Source organism: Pan troglodytes, chromosome 16 (genome assembly GCF_028858775.2).
Source record: "Pan troglodytes isolate AG18354 chromosome 16, NHGRI_mPanTro3-v2.0_pri, whole genome shotgun sequence".
In the NCBI taxonomy this organism is placed as follows: domain Eukaryota; kingdom Metazoa; phylum Chordata; class Mammalia; order Primates; family Hominidae; genus Pan; species Pan troglodytes.
In genome coordinates, this window is record NC_072414.2 from 12,012,367 (window position 1) to 12,029,993 (window position 17,627).

A 17,627-nucleotide genomic window follows, 5' to 3' on the forward strand; every position below is an offset into this window, starting at 1 on the left:
AACTTAAAATGTAACAGTCTTCATGGCTGTTTTTGTAGATTGTGCAGGGCTGCCTTTTAATTAGTTTCTTGCAAGTGCAGGAAACGAGATTTATTAATAGGCAAAATTTTTTTCTTAATTATTATTACTGGTTGAGAAATCTGCTACACTCCTAACCATATCATGGTGACTGTTGTTTGTTACTGATAGTTTTTGAGCTGTTGAGTTAACTGTGGAGGGGAAAATTGGAGAAGTAAGTTGCAGTAATTATGGCCGCTAGAAACTCACTCCTTTTATGAGGTCTTTTGTTTGTGTTTCTGGAGAGAAAAGAGTTAGTTCAGTTGAGCTGTTTGTTTTGTATTTGTAAACAATACAAGGACTAAGGACAATTATGTTGAAACTGAGGTCATAATGTTGGGATCTTAAGGGCTGAAGGTTCCAAATAAATGGTATATATAGAATTCTCTCTGACTTGAAATTTTCCCTTTCCGGACCTCCAGATGCTGAGGCTAGGAGTGTCCATATGACAGTGCCTTCCATGACAGGAGTCAGCAACCTTTTTTTTTTTATACGTATCAGTAATTCATTCTCTATATTTTGAAAAGTCTTAACCTCTTCTTCCTAGCCCTCCAGTATTTGTTAATAAATTAAAACGTTTCCCAAAGTGTTGTTTGTGAAACAATAATTCTAAAAGATGCTCTAAGAAAAGCTAAGTACATGGAAAAATCCAAAGTGTATATTTTATTTATTACATTTCATGAATTTTTGTTTTTGTTTTTTCCTCTTGAGAGGGAGTCTTGCTCTGTCTCTCAGGCTGGAGTGCAGTGGCATGATCTTGGCTCACTGCAACCTCCGCCTCCTGGGTTCAAGCAGTTCTCTGCCTTAGCCTCCAGAGTAGCTAGGATTACAGGTGCCCTCCACCACGGCCAGCTAATTTTTGTATTTTTAGTAGAGACAGAGTTTCACCATATTGGCCAGGCTGGTCTTGAACTCCTGACCTCATGATCCACCCTCCTTGGCCTCCCAAAGTGCTGGGATTACAGGTGTGAGCCACTGTGCCTGGACCACATTTGATGACTTTTTTTGTCCTTTGTTCTTTTAAAAATCATGGTTAGAAAGCAGAGCATAATTGTTCTTTACGTAGAACCCAACTGATTGGGGTTTTTAGGGAGACGTTTTGACATTCAGTAAATGTTTTTGTTTTCCATTATTAAGACTATGAATTTTTTATTTTACTTTCTGAGACAGGGTCTTGCTCTGTTGCCCAGGCTGGAGTGCAGTGGCGTGATCTTGGCTCACTGCAACCTCTGCCTCCCGGGTTCAAGCAGTTCTCCTGCCTCAGCCTCCCGAGTAGCTAGCATTACAGGTGCCCGCCACCACTACCCTCCGCCTTTCAGGTTCAAGCGATCCTCTGCCTCAGCCTCCTGAGTAGCTGGGATTACAGGTGCACGCCAGCATGCCCGGCTAATTTTTGAATTTTTAGTAGAGACGAGGTTTCACCATGTTGGTCAGACTGGTCTCGAATTCCTGACCTTGTGATCCACCCGCCTCGGTCTCCCAAAGTGCTGGGATTACAGGCGTGAGCCACATTTTTAGTAGAGATGGGGTATCACTATGTTGGCCAGGCTGCTCTGGAACTCCTGACCTCAAGTGATCCCCTCACCTCGGCTTCCCAAAGTGCTAGGATTACAGATGTGAGCTACCACGCCTAGCCGTATTTTGTATTTTTAGTAGAGATGGGGTTTTGCTGTGTTGGCCAAGCTGGTCTTGATCTCCTGGGTGCAAGTGATCCTCCCACACTGGCCTCTTAAAGTGCTGGGATTACAGGCGTGAGCCACCACACCTGGCCAATGGGAGGTCTTGCTTCCCTTCTCTGCAGCATTCCATAAGCAATGTGTTTGGGTAGTATGTGTTCGATTTTCTCTATGTATACTTTGAACCCTACAGTAGTGAAAGGAAGAGTAGACAACTTTGAAGTTGATGTGGTGTGGTCTTTGAGCTGGTGGTGCTAATTACTCTTGGTTGTTTTCATGGCCTCCAGTGACTTCATCCTGCTTTTGCTGTTGTAAAGTGTTGTAATTTATGCTCCTGAGAATAACTCTTGAGGTGTACTTAGGGTTCTTGTCTGCTTCCTGGTGACTGTCGAAGCTTTTCATCTTGAAGAAGGGAGATGAGCAGTGTTCCAGTATACTGAGTTTAAAATTAAGAATGTTGCATTTTTTTAATGTGTAAAATTTATAGCCAGCTGTAGGGTAGGGGTGGCCTACTTTCTCTAAAGGGCCAGAAAGTAAATATTTTAAGGTCTCAGTGGACCCTATGGTCTCTGTCATAGCCATGAGACCTTGCAGATTTAGTGCCAAAGTAGCCACAGACAATACCACGTCAGCGGGCAGGGGACGTTCATTCTGGAAAGTGTATTTATGGACACCAAAAGATGAAGTCCACAGAATGTTTGCAAGTCACAAAATACTGTTTTTCTTTTGATTGTTTTTCAGTTATTAAAAAATATAAAATACAGTGGCCGGGCGTGGTGGCTCACACCTGTAATCCCAGCACTTTTAGAGGCTGAGGCAGGCGGATCACCTGAGGTCAGGAGTTCGAGACCAGCCTGGCCAACATGGTGAAACCCCATCTCTACTAAAAACAAAAAATTAGCCGGGCATGGTGATGCACGCCTGTAATCCCAGCTCCTCGGAGGCTGAGGCAGGAGAATCACTTGAACCTGGGAGAATCGCTTGAGCCTGGGAGGCAGAGGTTGTGATGAGCCAAGACTCTGTCTCAAAAGAACAACAAAAGTAAAATACTTACTTCTGCGTTCAGACCATACACAAAGAGGCTGTGGGCTGGGTTTGGCCCCTGGGCTGTGGTTAGTGACCCCAAACACACACACACATACACACACGTAGGGCAGAGTCTGGCATTTAGAGCCAGCACCTGTGTTCTCACCTGAGCTGTGTTTCTGGCCGGGTTCTGCTGTGTATTCTGTGACCCAAGATGTCTATCTACCTTGGTAAACTGGAGACAACAAAGCCTGCCTCCTTCAAGGTTGTTTGTAAAGATTTAAAAGGGTAATGTATTGTTGTTAGGTCAGATGCTTTGCATAGTACATGTTAGGTTATTTTCACTTTTTTTTTTTTTTTTTTTTTTTTTTTTTTGAGACAGAGTCCTACTCTGTTGTACAGGCTGGAGTCCAGTGGCGAGATTCCAGCTCACTGCAACCTCTGCCTCCCAGGTTCAAGCAATTCTCCTGCCTCAGCCTCTCGAGCTGCTGGGATTACAGGTGGCTGCCACCATGCCGGGCCAATTTTGATATTTTTAGTAGAGATCAGGTTTCACCATGTTGGCCAGGCCGGTCTCAAACTCCTGACCTCAAGTGATCCGCCCACCTCGGCCTCCCAACGTGGTGGGATTACAGGCGTGAGCCACCGCATCTGGCCCATTTTCACTTTCCATTAGCTGCTTTTTTCCCCCATTCATTTCCTACCTTTCTGTGTATGATTTCTGAATTAAATGTATTTCATGTCTTAACCTTCTGAATTGTTTGTCCTCTCATTTTCCATGCTGTTAAGGAAAATAAGAGGCTAAGTGAGACGTATTAAATTTGCATGTAGTTTCTCAGATCAGGATAAATGCTCACCTGTTGCAGAACGGGACTCGGCTCTTGCTTCACCCAGGATGCCTTTCCTAGTTCCTTCCTAGAGTGGGGCTGCACCCTACTCCAGCCCTCCAGACCCAGCTCCCTGCTCTGACATGATTCCACCAGACTGTATTCCAGCTGTTCTCCCTGGACCTAGATAGTTTCCTTCTTCTTCTTTTTTTTTTTTTTTTTTTTTTTTCCCTGAGATGAAGTCTCACTCGGTGGTCCAGGCTGGAGTGCAATGGTGTGATCTCAGCTCACTGCAACCTCCGCCTTCCAGAGTCAAGCCATTCTCCTGCCTCAGCCTCCCAAGTAGCTGGGATTACAGGCATGTGCCACCAAGCCTGGGTAATTTTTGTATTTTTAGTAGAGACAGGGTTTCACCATGTTGGCCAGGCTGGTGTCGAACTCCTGACCTTGTGATCCACCCGCCTCGGCCTCCCAAAGTGCTGGGATTACAGGTGTGAGCCACCACACCCACCCAGCCAACATATTTTTATTAAAAAACTTATATGAAATTTATTTTATTGTGGTATGTAGTTCAGTAAATTTTGACCTCTATAGATTCATGTAACCCCCATCATCATCAGGATGGAGAATTTTCTTCACCCCAAAAGCTCCCTTGTGCTGCTCCTTTTTATCACGTGTTCCCTGGTCTCATACCATGGCAACCACGGATCTGTTCTCCATCAGTATAGAGTATTCTTTTTGAGAATGTCATGTGAGTGGAACCATATTTTAAGTAACGTTTTGAAACCATCTTCATTTACTCCCAGTTATATGTTTGAGATTTATCTGCTGTTCTGTGTATTAATAGTTGTTTTTATTGCTGATTAGTATTTCATCATTTGGATGTACCACATGGTGTTTATCCATTCTGCCATTGTAGGACCTTGTGGTTGTTTCCATTTTTCTTTCCCAATTGTAATCCTGCTGTGAGCATTTCTCTACAGATTTTATGTGAATATAGTTTCCATTTCCCTAGGATAAAGACCTAGTAGTGTGAAAGTTGGGTCATGCGCTGAACTGTTTTCCGAAGTGGCTGTTTTAGTTTGCATTCCCACTGGCAATCTGTGACGTTTCTGTTGCTCTGTGTCTTTGTTAGCACTTGGTGTTATCAGTGTTTTTTAGTTGAGCCATTCTAACAAGTCTAGTGGGATCTCATTGTGGTTTTAATTTGCACTTCCGTAATGGCTAAGAATGCTGAATATCATGTTCTTCTTTGCCACTCTTGTATCCTCTGTGAAGTTTCTGTTCAGATCTTTTGCACAGAAAAAGCTGTATCATGGAACCAGTAAAATAACCAAGGAGAGATTGATTAAAGTTCTGTTTATAACCCTAGAAGATTCCTTCCCTAGGGATATGGGATGGCTGAACATAGGACACTGACACTGGACAGATGAAATAGCAGTTTATTAGTCACGCATGCTCACAGCCCTGGGGTGGGGGACACCGCATGCCATTCAGTTAATGATGTGTGTTGTAACTTTTCGGGGAGGGACATTCGCAGAGACTAATGGTATGACATTCTGAAAAGCGGTGACAGATTTAAAAATTTTTTAATTCTGCAGATGATAGTGTCGAACCAAGTGGAACAAAGAAAGAAGATCTGAATGACAAAGAGAAAAAAGATGAAGACGAAACTCCTGCACCTGTATATAGGGCCAAGTCAATTCTGGAGACCTGGGTGTGGGTCAAGCAACCAGGTAATCTTCTGAGTTTTGACACTTTGGAAAGCTTGATCTGACGCTCCTTTTCTAAATAACTTGGATGGATTATTCGTATTTTTTGGTAACAATTTTAAAAAATGTAATTAAAAAAATTTAAATATCGTGGTAAAATATACATACCGTAAAACTTGCCATTTTAATCATTTTTATGTGTACAGTTCATTGGCATTAAGTATATTCACATTATTGCCCAGCCATCACCACCATCCATCTCTACAACTTTTGCCCTTTCTCTAACTGAAACTCCGTATCCATGAAACACTAACTCCTTCTGTCCCCAGGCAACCACCATTCTACTTTTGTCTCAGAATTTGACTACTCAAGGTGTCTCCTATAAGGGGAATCATACAGTATTTGTCCTTTTGTGACTGGGTTATTGAACTTCTTAGGTGTTTGGGGTTCATCCGCATGTGTCAGAATTTTCTTTTAAAGGCTCAATGCTATTCCATTATATATGTAAGCCACATGTTATCCCTTCATCAGTGGGCAATCAGGTTGCTTTCATCTCTTGACTGTTGTGAGTAATGCTGCTATGAACATTGGTTTATGAGTGTCTTGAGTGTCTGCTTTTAATTCTTTGTGTCTATACCTAGGAGTGGAATTGGTCAATAATGTGGAATGCTTACATATTTATTTTTTTTGAGATGGCATCTCGCTCTGTCGCCCAGGCTGGAGTGCAGTGGCGCCGTCTCAGCTCACAGCAAGCTCCGCCTCTCGGGTTCACGCAATTCTCCTGCCTCAGCTTCCTGAGTAGCTGGGACTACAGGAGCCCGCCACCATGCCTGGCTAATTTTTTTGTATTTTTAGTAGAGACTGGGTTTCACCGTGTTAGCCATGATGGTCTCCATCTCCTGACCTCGTGATCCACCCGCCTCAGCCTCCCAAATTGCTGGGATTACAGGTGTGAGCCACCGCACCTGGCCAATAATGTGGTAGTTAGATTTATGTTTAACTTATTATTGTTGTTTTTGAGATTGGGTCTCACTCTGTCGCTCAGGCTGGAATGTGTTGATGTAATCATAGCTTACTGCAGCCTTGAACTCCTGGGCTCAAGTGACCTTCTTGCCTCAGCCTCTCAAGTAGCTAGGACTAGAGGCTCAGGGAATTTCTCATCTTCTCTCTACTGCCTCTGAGTTGGAGATGTCAGAGGGAGCCATGGCCCACTGTAAAGTAACACAATGTCCCCACCCACAGGGTTAGAACCCCTCTTCTGGTGGCAGCTCTGAGGGGAGCAGTCACATGTGGAGAGTGCAGGGCTCTGTGTCCAGCTGGGGGAAGGAGGTTACCAAGGGGATTGACCCCCCTCTGGCCAGGTGGCTGCCTTCTGACACACCAGTCTCTCTCTCTAGCACGGTGGCCCCTACACACCCAGCCTGTCAAACCTACAGCCCTCGGGAAGGCTTTGGCCAAATCCATGAGTGGCTCCCTCTGTTAAGAAGGAAGCACAGCTGAAGCATGAGGAGGGCAGTAGAGTGTGTATGCTCCGCCGCGTCTCCCCACAGTCTGACCAGAAGGAAGGGGCCTTTCAGCCAGGCTCGCCCAGGCTGGGGTTGGAGTGTCAGTATCAAGCCAATGTCTTCTTGCTTAATGAGTGAGCCCAGGTGCTCCCGTGCAGCTGCCACCGTAGTGAGGGTGAACCGGCAGGAGGCTCCACGGCACTTTCAGGCTCAGGCTGCCTGGTGAGATCTACTCTGTGGGCTCTGTAGGCTGGTAGAGGCTTCCAGGAGGAGGAGGGGATGCAGCCACCAGTCCCCACTCCTGGGAGTCATATTTCTGAAAGCTTGGGTATACAGTAAATATTAGGCTGTGGGCTGGTTTATCTATGGATTTGATGTGGGAGGGTTATAGGTACAAGCAGTTTAAAGATGGAAATTTTGAGAGAACCCTTAGTGCTGGGTAAGGCAAGCAGGCTTGTCAAAGCAGCTCTTTTGGGGAGGCCAGAATCCTGTACCAATGTCCTCAGCACGTTCATCAGCTGCTGGGGGAGTGCCGGACAGGATGAAAGCACAGGAGAACTTTCTGGATGATAAAATGTTCCATATCTTCAAAGGAGGTGGGTTACATGGGTAATGCATTTGTTAAAAGTCATCAAAATGTAAACCAGATCTGTGCATTTCACGGAATATAAATTATACCTCAAATTAGAAACATTTTTAAAAAGACAGATGGGCTGGATGCAGTGGCACACGCCTGTAATCCCAGCACTTGGGGAGGCCGAGGCGGGTAGATCACCTGAGTCAGGAGCTCGAGACCAGCCTGGACAACATGGTGAAATCCCGTCTCTACTAAAAATATAAAAATTAGCCAGGGGTGGTGGCATATGCGTGTAATCCCAGCTACTTGGGAGGCTGAGGCAGGAGAATTGCTTGAACCCAGGAGGTGGAGGTTACAATGAGCAGAGATTGCACCACTGCACTAGAGCCTGGGCAACAGAGTGAGACTCCATCTCAAAAAAAAAAAAAAAAAAAAAAAAAAAAAAAAAAAAGGGGGGTTTTCAACATTCATTAAAGGCAGAGTAGCTTGTTATAGATTAGCCTCCCCACAGGAACAGTTAGAAAAACTGGACAAAAATGTGTCCCCCCTTCCCCCCACCATCAAAAACAATTGTTGGAAGGTAATTGGAGACCTCAGCCAGGACTTGAGTGACCAGGCCTAGGAGGTGATCCTGACAGTCTGTAGTGCTTTCCCACATTTGGTGATCGGTCAACAGTAGAGGGCTAAGAGGCTAAGAAACTTGAGTATGAAGTGATAGTTAAGAGGCTGGAGAGCCTAGCTGAATGTTTGGCACTCTCACAGGGCTGAAATGACCTAATGAGAATTTGGGCCCAGTAAGGAGATGAGACCTTGGTGGGGATCCTGGAAGGGCCACCCCTAAGAGTCCAAAAGAATAAAAAATAGACCAGCTGTCACAAAAACTAAAACCTGCTTTGAGCCAGCTTAGTCCCAAACTAGATGAAGGCGATCTGCTTGAATGCCAATTGTGTGCCATAAAGTCAAAGTCAGTACTCTCTGAAGGCAGATAAAACTTTACTAGGCATGCCATAAGACAAGACAACACAAGACAAAAGGAGAAAACAAACAAAAAAAACAACAGAAACATACATAGATATTAGAGTCCTCAGGTAGAATTTTTTTTTTTTTTTTTTTTTTTGAAATGGGAGTTTCACTCTGTCACCCAGCCTGGAGTGCAGTGGTGTGATCTCGGCTCACTGCAACCTCAACCTCCCACGTAGCTGGGATTGGTGATCCACCCGCCTAGGCCTCCCAAAGTGGTGTGATTACAGGTGCAGGCCACCGTGCCCGGCCAGTATTTTGCCACAATTTAAAATAAATTTTCTTTTTTTCAAGTTTGTTCTCAGACTATATTCACAAGGTCACATGGTGGCTTACACTTCTGTAGGCCTTGTTGACCGTTCTTTTTAGATATTGATGATCTTGATCTTTTTCTTGTCTCCTCCGTAGAAGAATGGGATGCAGGAGGTGCTGCCTAAGCCTGGGCGCTCCTGGGCGTTCTTCATTCCAGGGGGCAGCTGCATGATCTGCTGTGCAGTGCGGTTGTCATGGGAATAACCCTTCCCGGCCTCTCGTGCAGGCTCCAGGCTGCCAGGGTGGCTCATATCAGAAGGATATTTGGAGGGAGGGAGGCAGGGCTCTGAGCACCGCTCCTCCTGCATCTTCTCCTCCTGCTCTCCCATCCTCTCCTTCTTCTCCCGCCTCTTCTCCACCTGCCCCCGGATCTTCTCCTCTTCCTCCTGCATCTTCTCATACTCATCCCACAGCCTCTCCTCCTTGAATTGCAGCCTCTCCACCTGCTTCCACATCTGCTCCTCCTGCTCCCCCATCTGCTCCTCCTGCTTCCTCATCTGCTCCTCCTGCTTCCTCATCTGCTCCTCCTGCTCCCCCATCTGCTCCTCCTGCTTCCTCATCTGCTCCTCCTGCTTCCGCATCTGCTCCTCCTGCTTCCCCATCTGCTCCTCCTGTTTCCGCATCTGCTCCTCCTGCTTCAGCATCTGCTCCTCCTGCTTCCGCATCTGCTCCTCCTGCTCCCCCATCTGCTCCTCCTGCTTCCGCATCTGCTCCTCCTGCTTCCGCATCTGCTCCTCCTGCTTCCGCATCTGCTGCTCCTGCTCCCGCATCTGCTGCTCCTGGTCCCGCAGCCTCTGCTCCTGCTTCCGCATCTGCTGCTCCTGGTCCCGCAGCCTCTGCTCCTGTCTCCACATCTTCTCCTCGTGCTTCTGTAGCTTCTCCTGATCCCGTAGCTCCTCCTCCTGCCTCCACATCTTCTCCTGCAAAGTGTTGGTTTGAACCTCAAAAGGAAATAGAGTCATAAGCTAGGTATATAAATGTAATCTATAAAATAACGGTTTTCATCTATGATTCTTTAAAAAGAAATTTTAAGCCGTAACCCTGAGGTTCTGATTTCCCAGGCATGGTCCCAATTTGTAGATTTTTAGCACACTCTAGAGGATTCTGTGGTGGGACCAGAACAAGGACCCAAATTTTCCAGCTCTTGGCTGGAGCCTCCCCACACCCTGCATGATCCCTAGACCATGGTCCCAGCCGGATGGGGCTCCCACAACCCCTGGGGCTGCAGCCGCTCACCTGTGGCAGCGGGATTTTGTCCGTCTCCAGTTTCCTTTTTATCTCTTTGATGTGGAGCTGGATCTCAGACTTTTCAGTTTCTACCAGTCGAAGTTTTTCTTGTAGTTCGGCATTTTTCTCCTTCAGCTCCTCATTGGTTATGCTATGGCCAGAGGCAGTAGAGAAAGGAATGAACGAAGAACAGAAAGGACCGCTTTGGTGATCGACCCTCTACCCTCACCCCACAACCACAGAACCGTGGCATTGGAAGGGACCCCAGGAATTGAAAGTCCCAGGTGGCAGGCCAGAGAGAAGACATGAGTTGCCTGAGGCTACCCCATGAGTCAGTGGCACAGCCGTCACTGGAGCTTCCCTGCGCATACGTAAACCTGTATGACCCCCTACCATGCTCACCTGGACCCACCACCTCCCAGCACACCACCCACGCTAAGGGCTCTCAGACCTCCCATCCCCTCCTCCCCCATCCTACATGTTCCTGAACAGCTCCAGACTCATGGCTTCCCTCTCCTTTGTTAACTCCTCGATGTACTGCAAATAGAGAAAGGTCAAGTCAGGATACAGCAGGCAGAGGAGCAGCCGGACGACCAGTAACGACAGCTACACTGATACTCCACAGTAACACTTGCTCCCTCTCAGTTACACCCAACATGTTCTCAAGGCGTTTCCAAACCCATGGTGTCATTTGTTTTTCTTTTCTTTTTTTTTTTTTTTTTGAGATGGAGTTTCGCTCTTGTTGCCCAGGCTGGAGTGCAATGGCGCAATCTCACCCCACCGCAACTTCCGCCTCCCGGCTTCAAGCGATTCTTCTGCCTCAGCCTCCTAAGTAGCTGGGATTACAGGCATGTGCCACTGCACCTGGCTCTCACTTGTTTTTCAGAGAACTCAGTAAGGGTGGAAGGGACAGGGAAAGAGACTGAATTGATAGCTGGCTAACAGGGGCCCAGAGAGATCAGATAATTTTGCTATTGCTATTACTGTTATTACTACCACTGTTGGAACCTTTATTGAGTGCTTCACCAGGCACTAAGCTAACAATCCCATTTAATCCTCACAACCACCACAGGAGACAGTTATCATTATCACCTCTATTGTGTAGATGCAAAACATGGGGTATTAAAGGTTAAGTGCTTGCCTAAGATAACTTAGAGCTGGGATTTCAACACCCAGGTATATCTGATTCTCTAAACCCATTCTTTTGGTTGGGGGTAGGGGCACAGATAAGGAGGAGGAAATTAATCCTTTGTTGATTTTTGAAAGAATGATACATTGGCATAGTCCAAACCTCAGAAGGTACAGAAGGGAAATATCTTCCCCCAACACTGTTCCTCTCTCCTGAGTTTTTTATGAATCCTTACAAACATGTTTTATGTATATTACCATAATACGTACGTACACACACACACACACACACGTACATGTGTTCCCTCTCTCTACACAAATGGTAACATACTAAAGATACTCTTCTGTACCTCCATGGTACAAGTACCCTCAACTCCGCCTAGGATTTGACCAAGGCCACAGCCAAGTATGGGTGGGGTGGGCACTTGGCCTCCGAGCTCTGTGTCCAGTGCTCGCTCCCCACAGCGCCCCACAACTCATCCACAGCAGCTGACTCAGCCCCAACCTGCCTCTAACAACCACGCACAAAAGCAGCAAGAAATGGCCCATGCTGTCTTCTGGGCAGGACACTGCATCCTGCAGAAGGGACCTTTAGGCTCATTCCTCCATCTGCGAAGCTGGGCTCCCAGGGGACCGGGTAGGTGGTTGGACTCACCCTGTCCGCCCTCTCGTGCTCTGCGGACATAGCAGAGAGAGCCCGCTGTAACTCTCCTGCAAAGTGCCAGGAATGATGCAGGCGGCCTGCCAGATCCTTGGAATCTTCTGGAATGAGAGAGGTTGAGCTGCAGCCCAAAGGCCTGTGAAAGTGCCAGGTTGAAGGATGACGGGGTGCCCAGATTCCCACCTTCAAATTTCCTGGCAGTATCCTGGCTGTAATGGAGCGCTGTTTCCAGTTCAGTTTTCTGACACATAAGGATTCGTATGGTATGATCCTGGGCCTTTGGGAGACAAGACAAGCAAGTGCTGAAAGAGAAGCAAAGAAACCTTCTCCAGAGGACAGGAGGGAACTTCACACCCTCCACTCACCTCTAGCTGCCTCGTTAGGGCTTGCTGATGTTGGTGGCTTGCCTTATTTTCCTATAGAAAAGAAGAGGAAGACAGAGCTCTTCCTAGAGGGAGGCAGAGATGGCACAGCAAGAGACATGCCCCCAGAATGGCACCACTGTCCCAGGACAGGCCCACCCATGGGACCAGGTTATCAGGGACCCTGTGGGGATGGGGTGGAAGCTGGGAGGTGAGCCTTCCTCCCCAGGCTGGGAGTAGGCGAGACGAGACTGGGGCCTCTACATCCGAGTGCCCCCCAAACCCAGTGGTCATGTCGTGAGCAAAGAAAGAAACCATGTTACCTCTTTCAGCTGAGCTCGGTTCTGTTGTTTCTGTGGGGAGAGTCAAAGGAAGGTGACTGAGGGTGGCCCCTCGACTCTATTCCCCAGGCCAGGAAGCGGTAGGCAGGGGTCAGGAATGGATTTTAAGGGCAAAGTTCTTAGACCCAATGGGAACACGAACTGGTCAACTTTCCTTAACGCCCAAAGAAAAAGGATTTGGGTCTTTGTTGGCTTTTGCCCACAGCCACAGAACTGAAAGTCTGAAACTAGATTCTCTGGAAAAGACAGTAACATAAACCTTCCGACATAAGAGTGTGAGAAAAGCCCACCCTTCTGCTAGCTTGTGATGTAGAAAGATGTGTTCATTCAACAAGCATTGAGCAAGCACATAGGGGCCGGAGACGGTTCTTCACTGCTGGGATATAGGACGGAAAAGGCAGACAGGAGCCCTTGGCCCCAAGGTTTCCATTCTAGTGAATCTTTAAATGTCAGACTCTCAGAGCAAACAGAAACCTCTGATACTCTAACTCTACCTCCTCAGGAAACGGAAGCCCAAAGAGGAGAGGAGTTTACAGCAGGCCCTGGACTAGGGATTAACACAAAAACAACAACAACAAATCTGATTTAAACTTTACACATGTAAGTAAAACATTACCACCCCTATTTTACAGATGTGAAAAGAGAGATCCAAAGAACTCGAACAATTTTCCCTAAGCCGTGTCCCTCGCAGATGGAGAGAGAGGTAGGACTCAAACCCAGAATTCTTAACCAGTACCCGGCAGTTGTTCCTTCCACAATCTTAACAGTTACCCTCTACCCCCCCCCTTATGCCTCCTGTCCTCAGGAGACCGGCCAGCCAAGACTTACATCCTCAGGTGAATGGCAACCCCCAGAAGTGGTTGTCTCAGGGTTAGTGCCATTACTTATTTTCTTCTTTTTGGTGTCGGTTGCTCCAGTACCAACACCAGCACTGTTCCACTGATGATAGTCTGGGAACTGTGGAAAAGAGGAGCAGTGATACTCATGAGAACTACAAGCTCCTACAGTCACTTTACAGTTTATACAAAATACTCTCATAGATGATCTGATTTAATGCCACCAACGACTGTACGAGGTGTTGTCGCAATCACTTAGTGACTGAGAGGGATTGATACCATGGCTAAAAGAAAGGCAATAATGGAACTGAAACTCAGTCTTCTGACTCTGAGCTCTGGGGTGTTGCCACAAATCAGCAGCTGCCAGAGACCAAAACCAGAGGCAGAGGTAGAAAAGTAAAAAGTAGGCAGGAAGGTGTACACTGTGTGGTTTACAGTCATACATCCTCTTAGAGTCATGTATCCTCAGGGCAGAAGGCAGCCTTTCTGTTAAATGTGGGAATTAAACAGAAAGAGGACAACCCAAGCCGCATTTCAGAGAGAAGTCTTGTATACTCTTTGAAATCGATGTGACTATCATCCCTAAGAACATTAATGTTTTGTGTCTCCCACAAGAATCAAGGAAAACTGATGCTTCAGAAAGATGCCCCATATGTATCCTGTGGCACTCAAAGTACCCCAGGTTGAGATGAGATGAGGAAGATTCAAGTTGTCAAGTCCAGTTTCCGAAGATCTCTTGCACAGAAGATGAGCAAATCTCACTTCAAAGATCACTGAGTGATGGGCACTCTGGTCCCAGAACCATGGAGAATTCAAATATGAAGTGGAGAACTTAGAAAAAACTGTTAAAGTCTCTCTGGAGAGTAGAAGCCTGGGAGAAAACCAAACCAAACCCATTATCCCATCAGTGCTGTGCCCAAGTTGCCTCTTTGAGATTGGCGTGGGGTCACAGGGTTGGGACCCAGGTACTTGGAGACGTGAGCCCAAAGAGCCCAGGGAAGTCAGGCTTGGGGCAGCGGTAGGTGAGGGCCGAGTATGGAGTGGGGAGCCCCAGGAGTCACCTGCCCAAAGTCACCCTGGGGTGACTGGTGAGGGCAGGTGCTGGGGCATCCGGTTCCTTGGGAACGTGAGCCCGAAGCGCCCAGGGAGATCCGTTTTTGGACAATAGGAGGTGAGGGCAGAGTACAAAGCAGGGAGCCCCACGAGTCACCGGCTGAAAGTCACCCTGGGGTGACCGGTGAGGGCAGGGGCAGGACTGCTGAGGGGTTGGGGCTGACACGAGATTTTGGTTGGGGGAGCCCAGAGGCATTGCGGGGGCCCGGCCCCGTGTGCCTCTGGAGTGACACGGATTCTGGCAGCTGTTCTGCCATCAGAGGGGACCTGGGGCTGGGTTGGGGTTGGGGTACTGCAATCTGATGCATTTTACCTTTTTCTTGGTCCCAGCCAATTTTCTTTGTTGGGTTTTTTTGGACATCATGGGGTGGGGAGGGTGGTGGGGTTGGGGTCACATTGGCGTGATCCAGGCGAGGACAGTGATATGCCTCCAGTCACGTACCACACAGCTATGTGACTGAGCCACAGGAGGCGTCACCAGGGCTGCACTAGAATGCGGAAAAGGGGCGTGGCCTTAATGCTCCAAGCCCATTGGTCAATGAGAAAGATGAAAGGGAAAGGAGGCGGGGCCAGGCAGCTGCGTGTCATGAAGGTCCTGTGATGTCACAAGGAAAGCCGCCCATGGAACTGCTGTCCCCGCACACTCTGGGAGAGGGGCGGGGCTGGCTTTCACTTTCTAAACTTTAAAACTTTATCACCTTAGTTGAGGTACAAATTCTGTTGTAATGGAAAATTTACAGCGTGCTTAATGATTAGTAAAGCAGATTATATTATCCAACATTCCAATAAGATAAAATAATCACAGTGATTTCTCTTTTTTGGAAAAAGTTTCTCTTATTCTCCTACATTATTGTTAAGTTTTTTTTTTTTTTAAACTAGAGATATGTCTAATATATTTAAAAACACAAAGCTTTTGAGGTGGGTGTGGTGGCTCATGCCTGTAATCCCAGCACATTGGTAGGCTGAGATGGGCATATCACCTGGGATCAGGAGTCAAGACCAAAATTTTAGTATTTTAGTGTGTATTTTAGTATGTATTTTAGTATTTAATACATCATTTAGGGCTACATGTAGCCACAGAAAGAATAAATCTGATTCAGTGACAAAGAAATATAGATTTCATTTTTGTCACTTAAAACGTGCAGAGGAAGGCAGTCCAGGGTTCTTTTCAGTTTCCTGATACTTCCTTAGCCTGGTTTCTATTCTTGTGGTCACAATGTGGCTGCTGTTTTTCCAGGCCTTGGATTGCCTTCCAAGGAGGGAAAGATGAAAGGTCAAAAGGCTGAGTTTGTCTCTTTTTAGCTGAAAAACATAGATTTCTCAAAAGTTGTAAAATTATACTGCAATTCAATTTTCATCCTTTTTTTTTTTTTTTTTTTTTGAAACGCAGTCTTGCTCTGTTGCCAGGCTGGAGTGCAGTGGCACAATCTCGGCTCACTGTCACAATGTCCGCCTCCATGGTTCAAGCGATTCTCCTGCCTCAGCCTCCCTAATAGCTAGGAATACAGGCGCATGACACCACGCCCGACTCATTTCTTTTTGTATTTTTAGTAGAGACGAGATTTCACCATGTTGGCCAGGCTGGTTTTGACCTCCAGACCTTGTGATCCGCCCGCCTCTGCCTCCCAAAGTGCTGGGATTAGAGGCATGAGCCACCGCGCCTGGCCTGCAATTTTCATCTTTTGGCTGCAAATAAGTTATGTCACTATTCTCAGCTGGGGGAGTGTTTAACTCACATGTTGCTTCCTCTCTGTTACACAGGTTTTAAGATTTATGAATAGGTACTGAATTGTATCAATTGCTTTTTTCTTTCTTGATTGAGCAGTGTTTTTTCTTATCTTTTTATGTTGATAAAGTAACTTAACAGTGATTGGCTTTTGAATGTTGAACATTGCATTTCTGGAATTAAATCAACTTTGTTGTGATAAATGATTAATACCATATTATATATGGTTGAGATGGGCTTGCTCCTAGTTCATTTGGTAGTTTTGTACTTACGTTCACAAGAGAAAGTGGAGTCTAAGTTTTTCTGTGTTTTTTTTTTGCCACGGAGTCTCGCCCTGTTGTCCAGGCTGGAATGCAGTGGCATGATCTCGGCTCATTGCAAGCTCCGCCTTCCGGGTTCACGCCATTCTCCTGCTTCAGCCTCCCGAGTAGCTGGGACTATAGGCGCCCACCACCACCCCTGGCTAATTTATTGTATTTTTTTTAGTAGAGACGGGGTTTCACCGTGTTAGCCAGGATGGTCTCGATCTCCTGACCTCGTGATCCACCCGCCTCAGCCTCCCAAAGTGCTGGGATTACAGGCGTGAGCCACTGCACCCAGACTTGTGAGGTTTTAATATGAAGTATTAAAGCTATGCTGGTTAGACAATTTGAGAAATGTTTCTTCTCCTATTTCTGACAGAGTTTATGTAAGATGTGTGCTATTTCTTCCTTAAGCATTTGGAAAGAATTCACTTATTAAGCCATGTGAGACTGTAGTTTTCTTTATAAGGTGTTTAATTACAGGTTCAATTACATATATATGAATATTCATTTAGGTAACCTGTGTTTGCTGAATCAATTTGTTCATTTTATCTAAAATTTCAAAGTTGTTCTATTATTCATTTATCTTTTTAATACTTATAAGGTCTGCGGTTAGAATTTGTGCCTTTTGTCTGGTTTGTTAATCAATCTTGCTGGGGGCCATCAATTTTATCAGTGTTTCAAAAAAGCAAACTTTGATTTTATTCATCCCTTTACCATACTGAAAATGTTTTGCTTAATTTCCAAACTTATACTTCCACTGTGATTAAATATTTGTATAACTAAAACTCTTTGGAATTTGTGTCTTCTCAATGATTAAAAATATGATTAATTTTTATAAATATTGCTTCTGCACTTGAAAAGGATATGTATTCTGCATGTTGAGCGTAGTGTACCACGTATCTCAATTAGATGGAGCGTGTTAAATGCATCCTTTAAAGATTCTATTTCCTTACTGATGTTTGTCTGTTTATTTTCCAGTGGCTGAGACACAGATATGAAACTTTCCCACAATGATCATCAACTTATTTCTTTTTTTTCATTTGTTAAGCTTGTTCTGTGTGTTTTAAGGTTAAGTTACCAGGCATAAACACATTTAGAATTCCTTTTTCTCCCTTCTGGTTGCACCCTTTTATCATGAGGAAATACCCTCTTTATCTCTCACATAGCTCTTTTGTTAAGAGTTTTTTTTAATATGTAAGAGAAAATAAAGTCTTGG

General features: G+C 45.9%; 1 protein-coding gene and 1 pseudogene across 1 annotated transcript; one reads left to right on the forward strand and one right to left on the reverse strand.

The window, feature by feature from the left end:
• LOC104002214 (dexamethasone-induced protein-like) overlaps nt 1-17,363 on the forward strand; it is a 62,003-nt pseudogene extending 44,640 nt beyond the window's left edge.
• LOC100615492 (golgin subfamily A member 6-like protein 2) lies at nt 8,481-14,833 on the reverse strand. Its single transcript, NM_001328295.1, is given in 9 exon segments — nt 8,481-9,333; nt 9,336-9,653; nt 9,949-10,090; nt 10,418-10,476; nt 11,723-11,829; nt 11,912-12,005; nt 12,094-12,144; nt 12,414-12,443; nt 14,694-14,833. Coding segments are annotated over 9 exon segments (1,071 nt in total). The 5' UTR covers nt 14,745-14,833; the 3' UTR covers nt 8,481-9,114.
• Nucleotides 17,364-17,627: the final 264 nt, after the last annotated feature.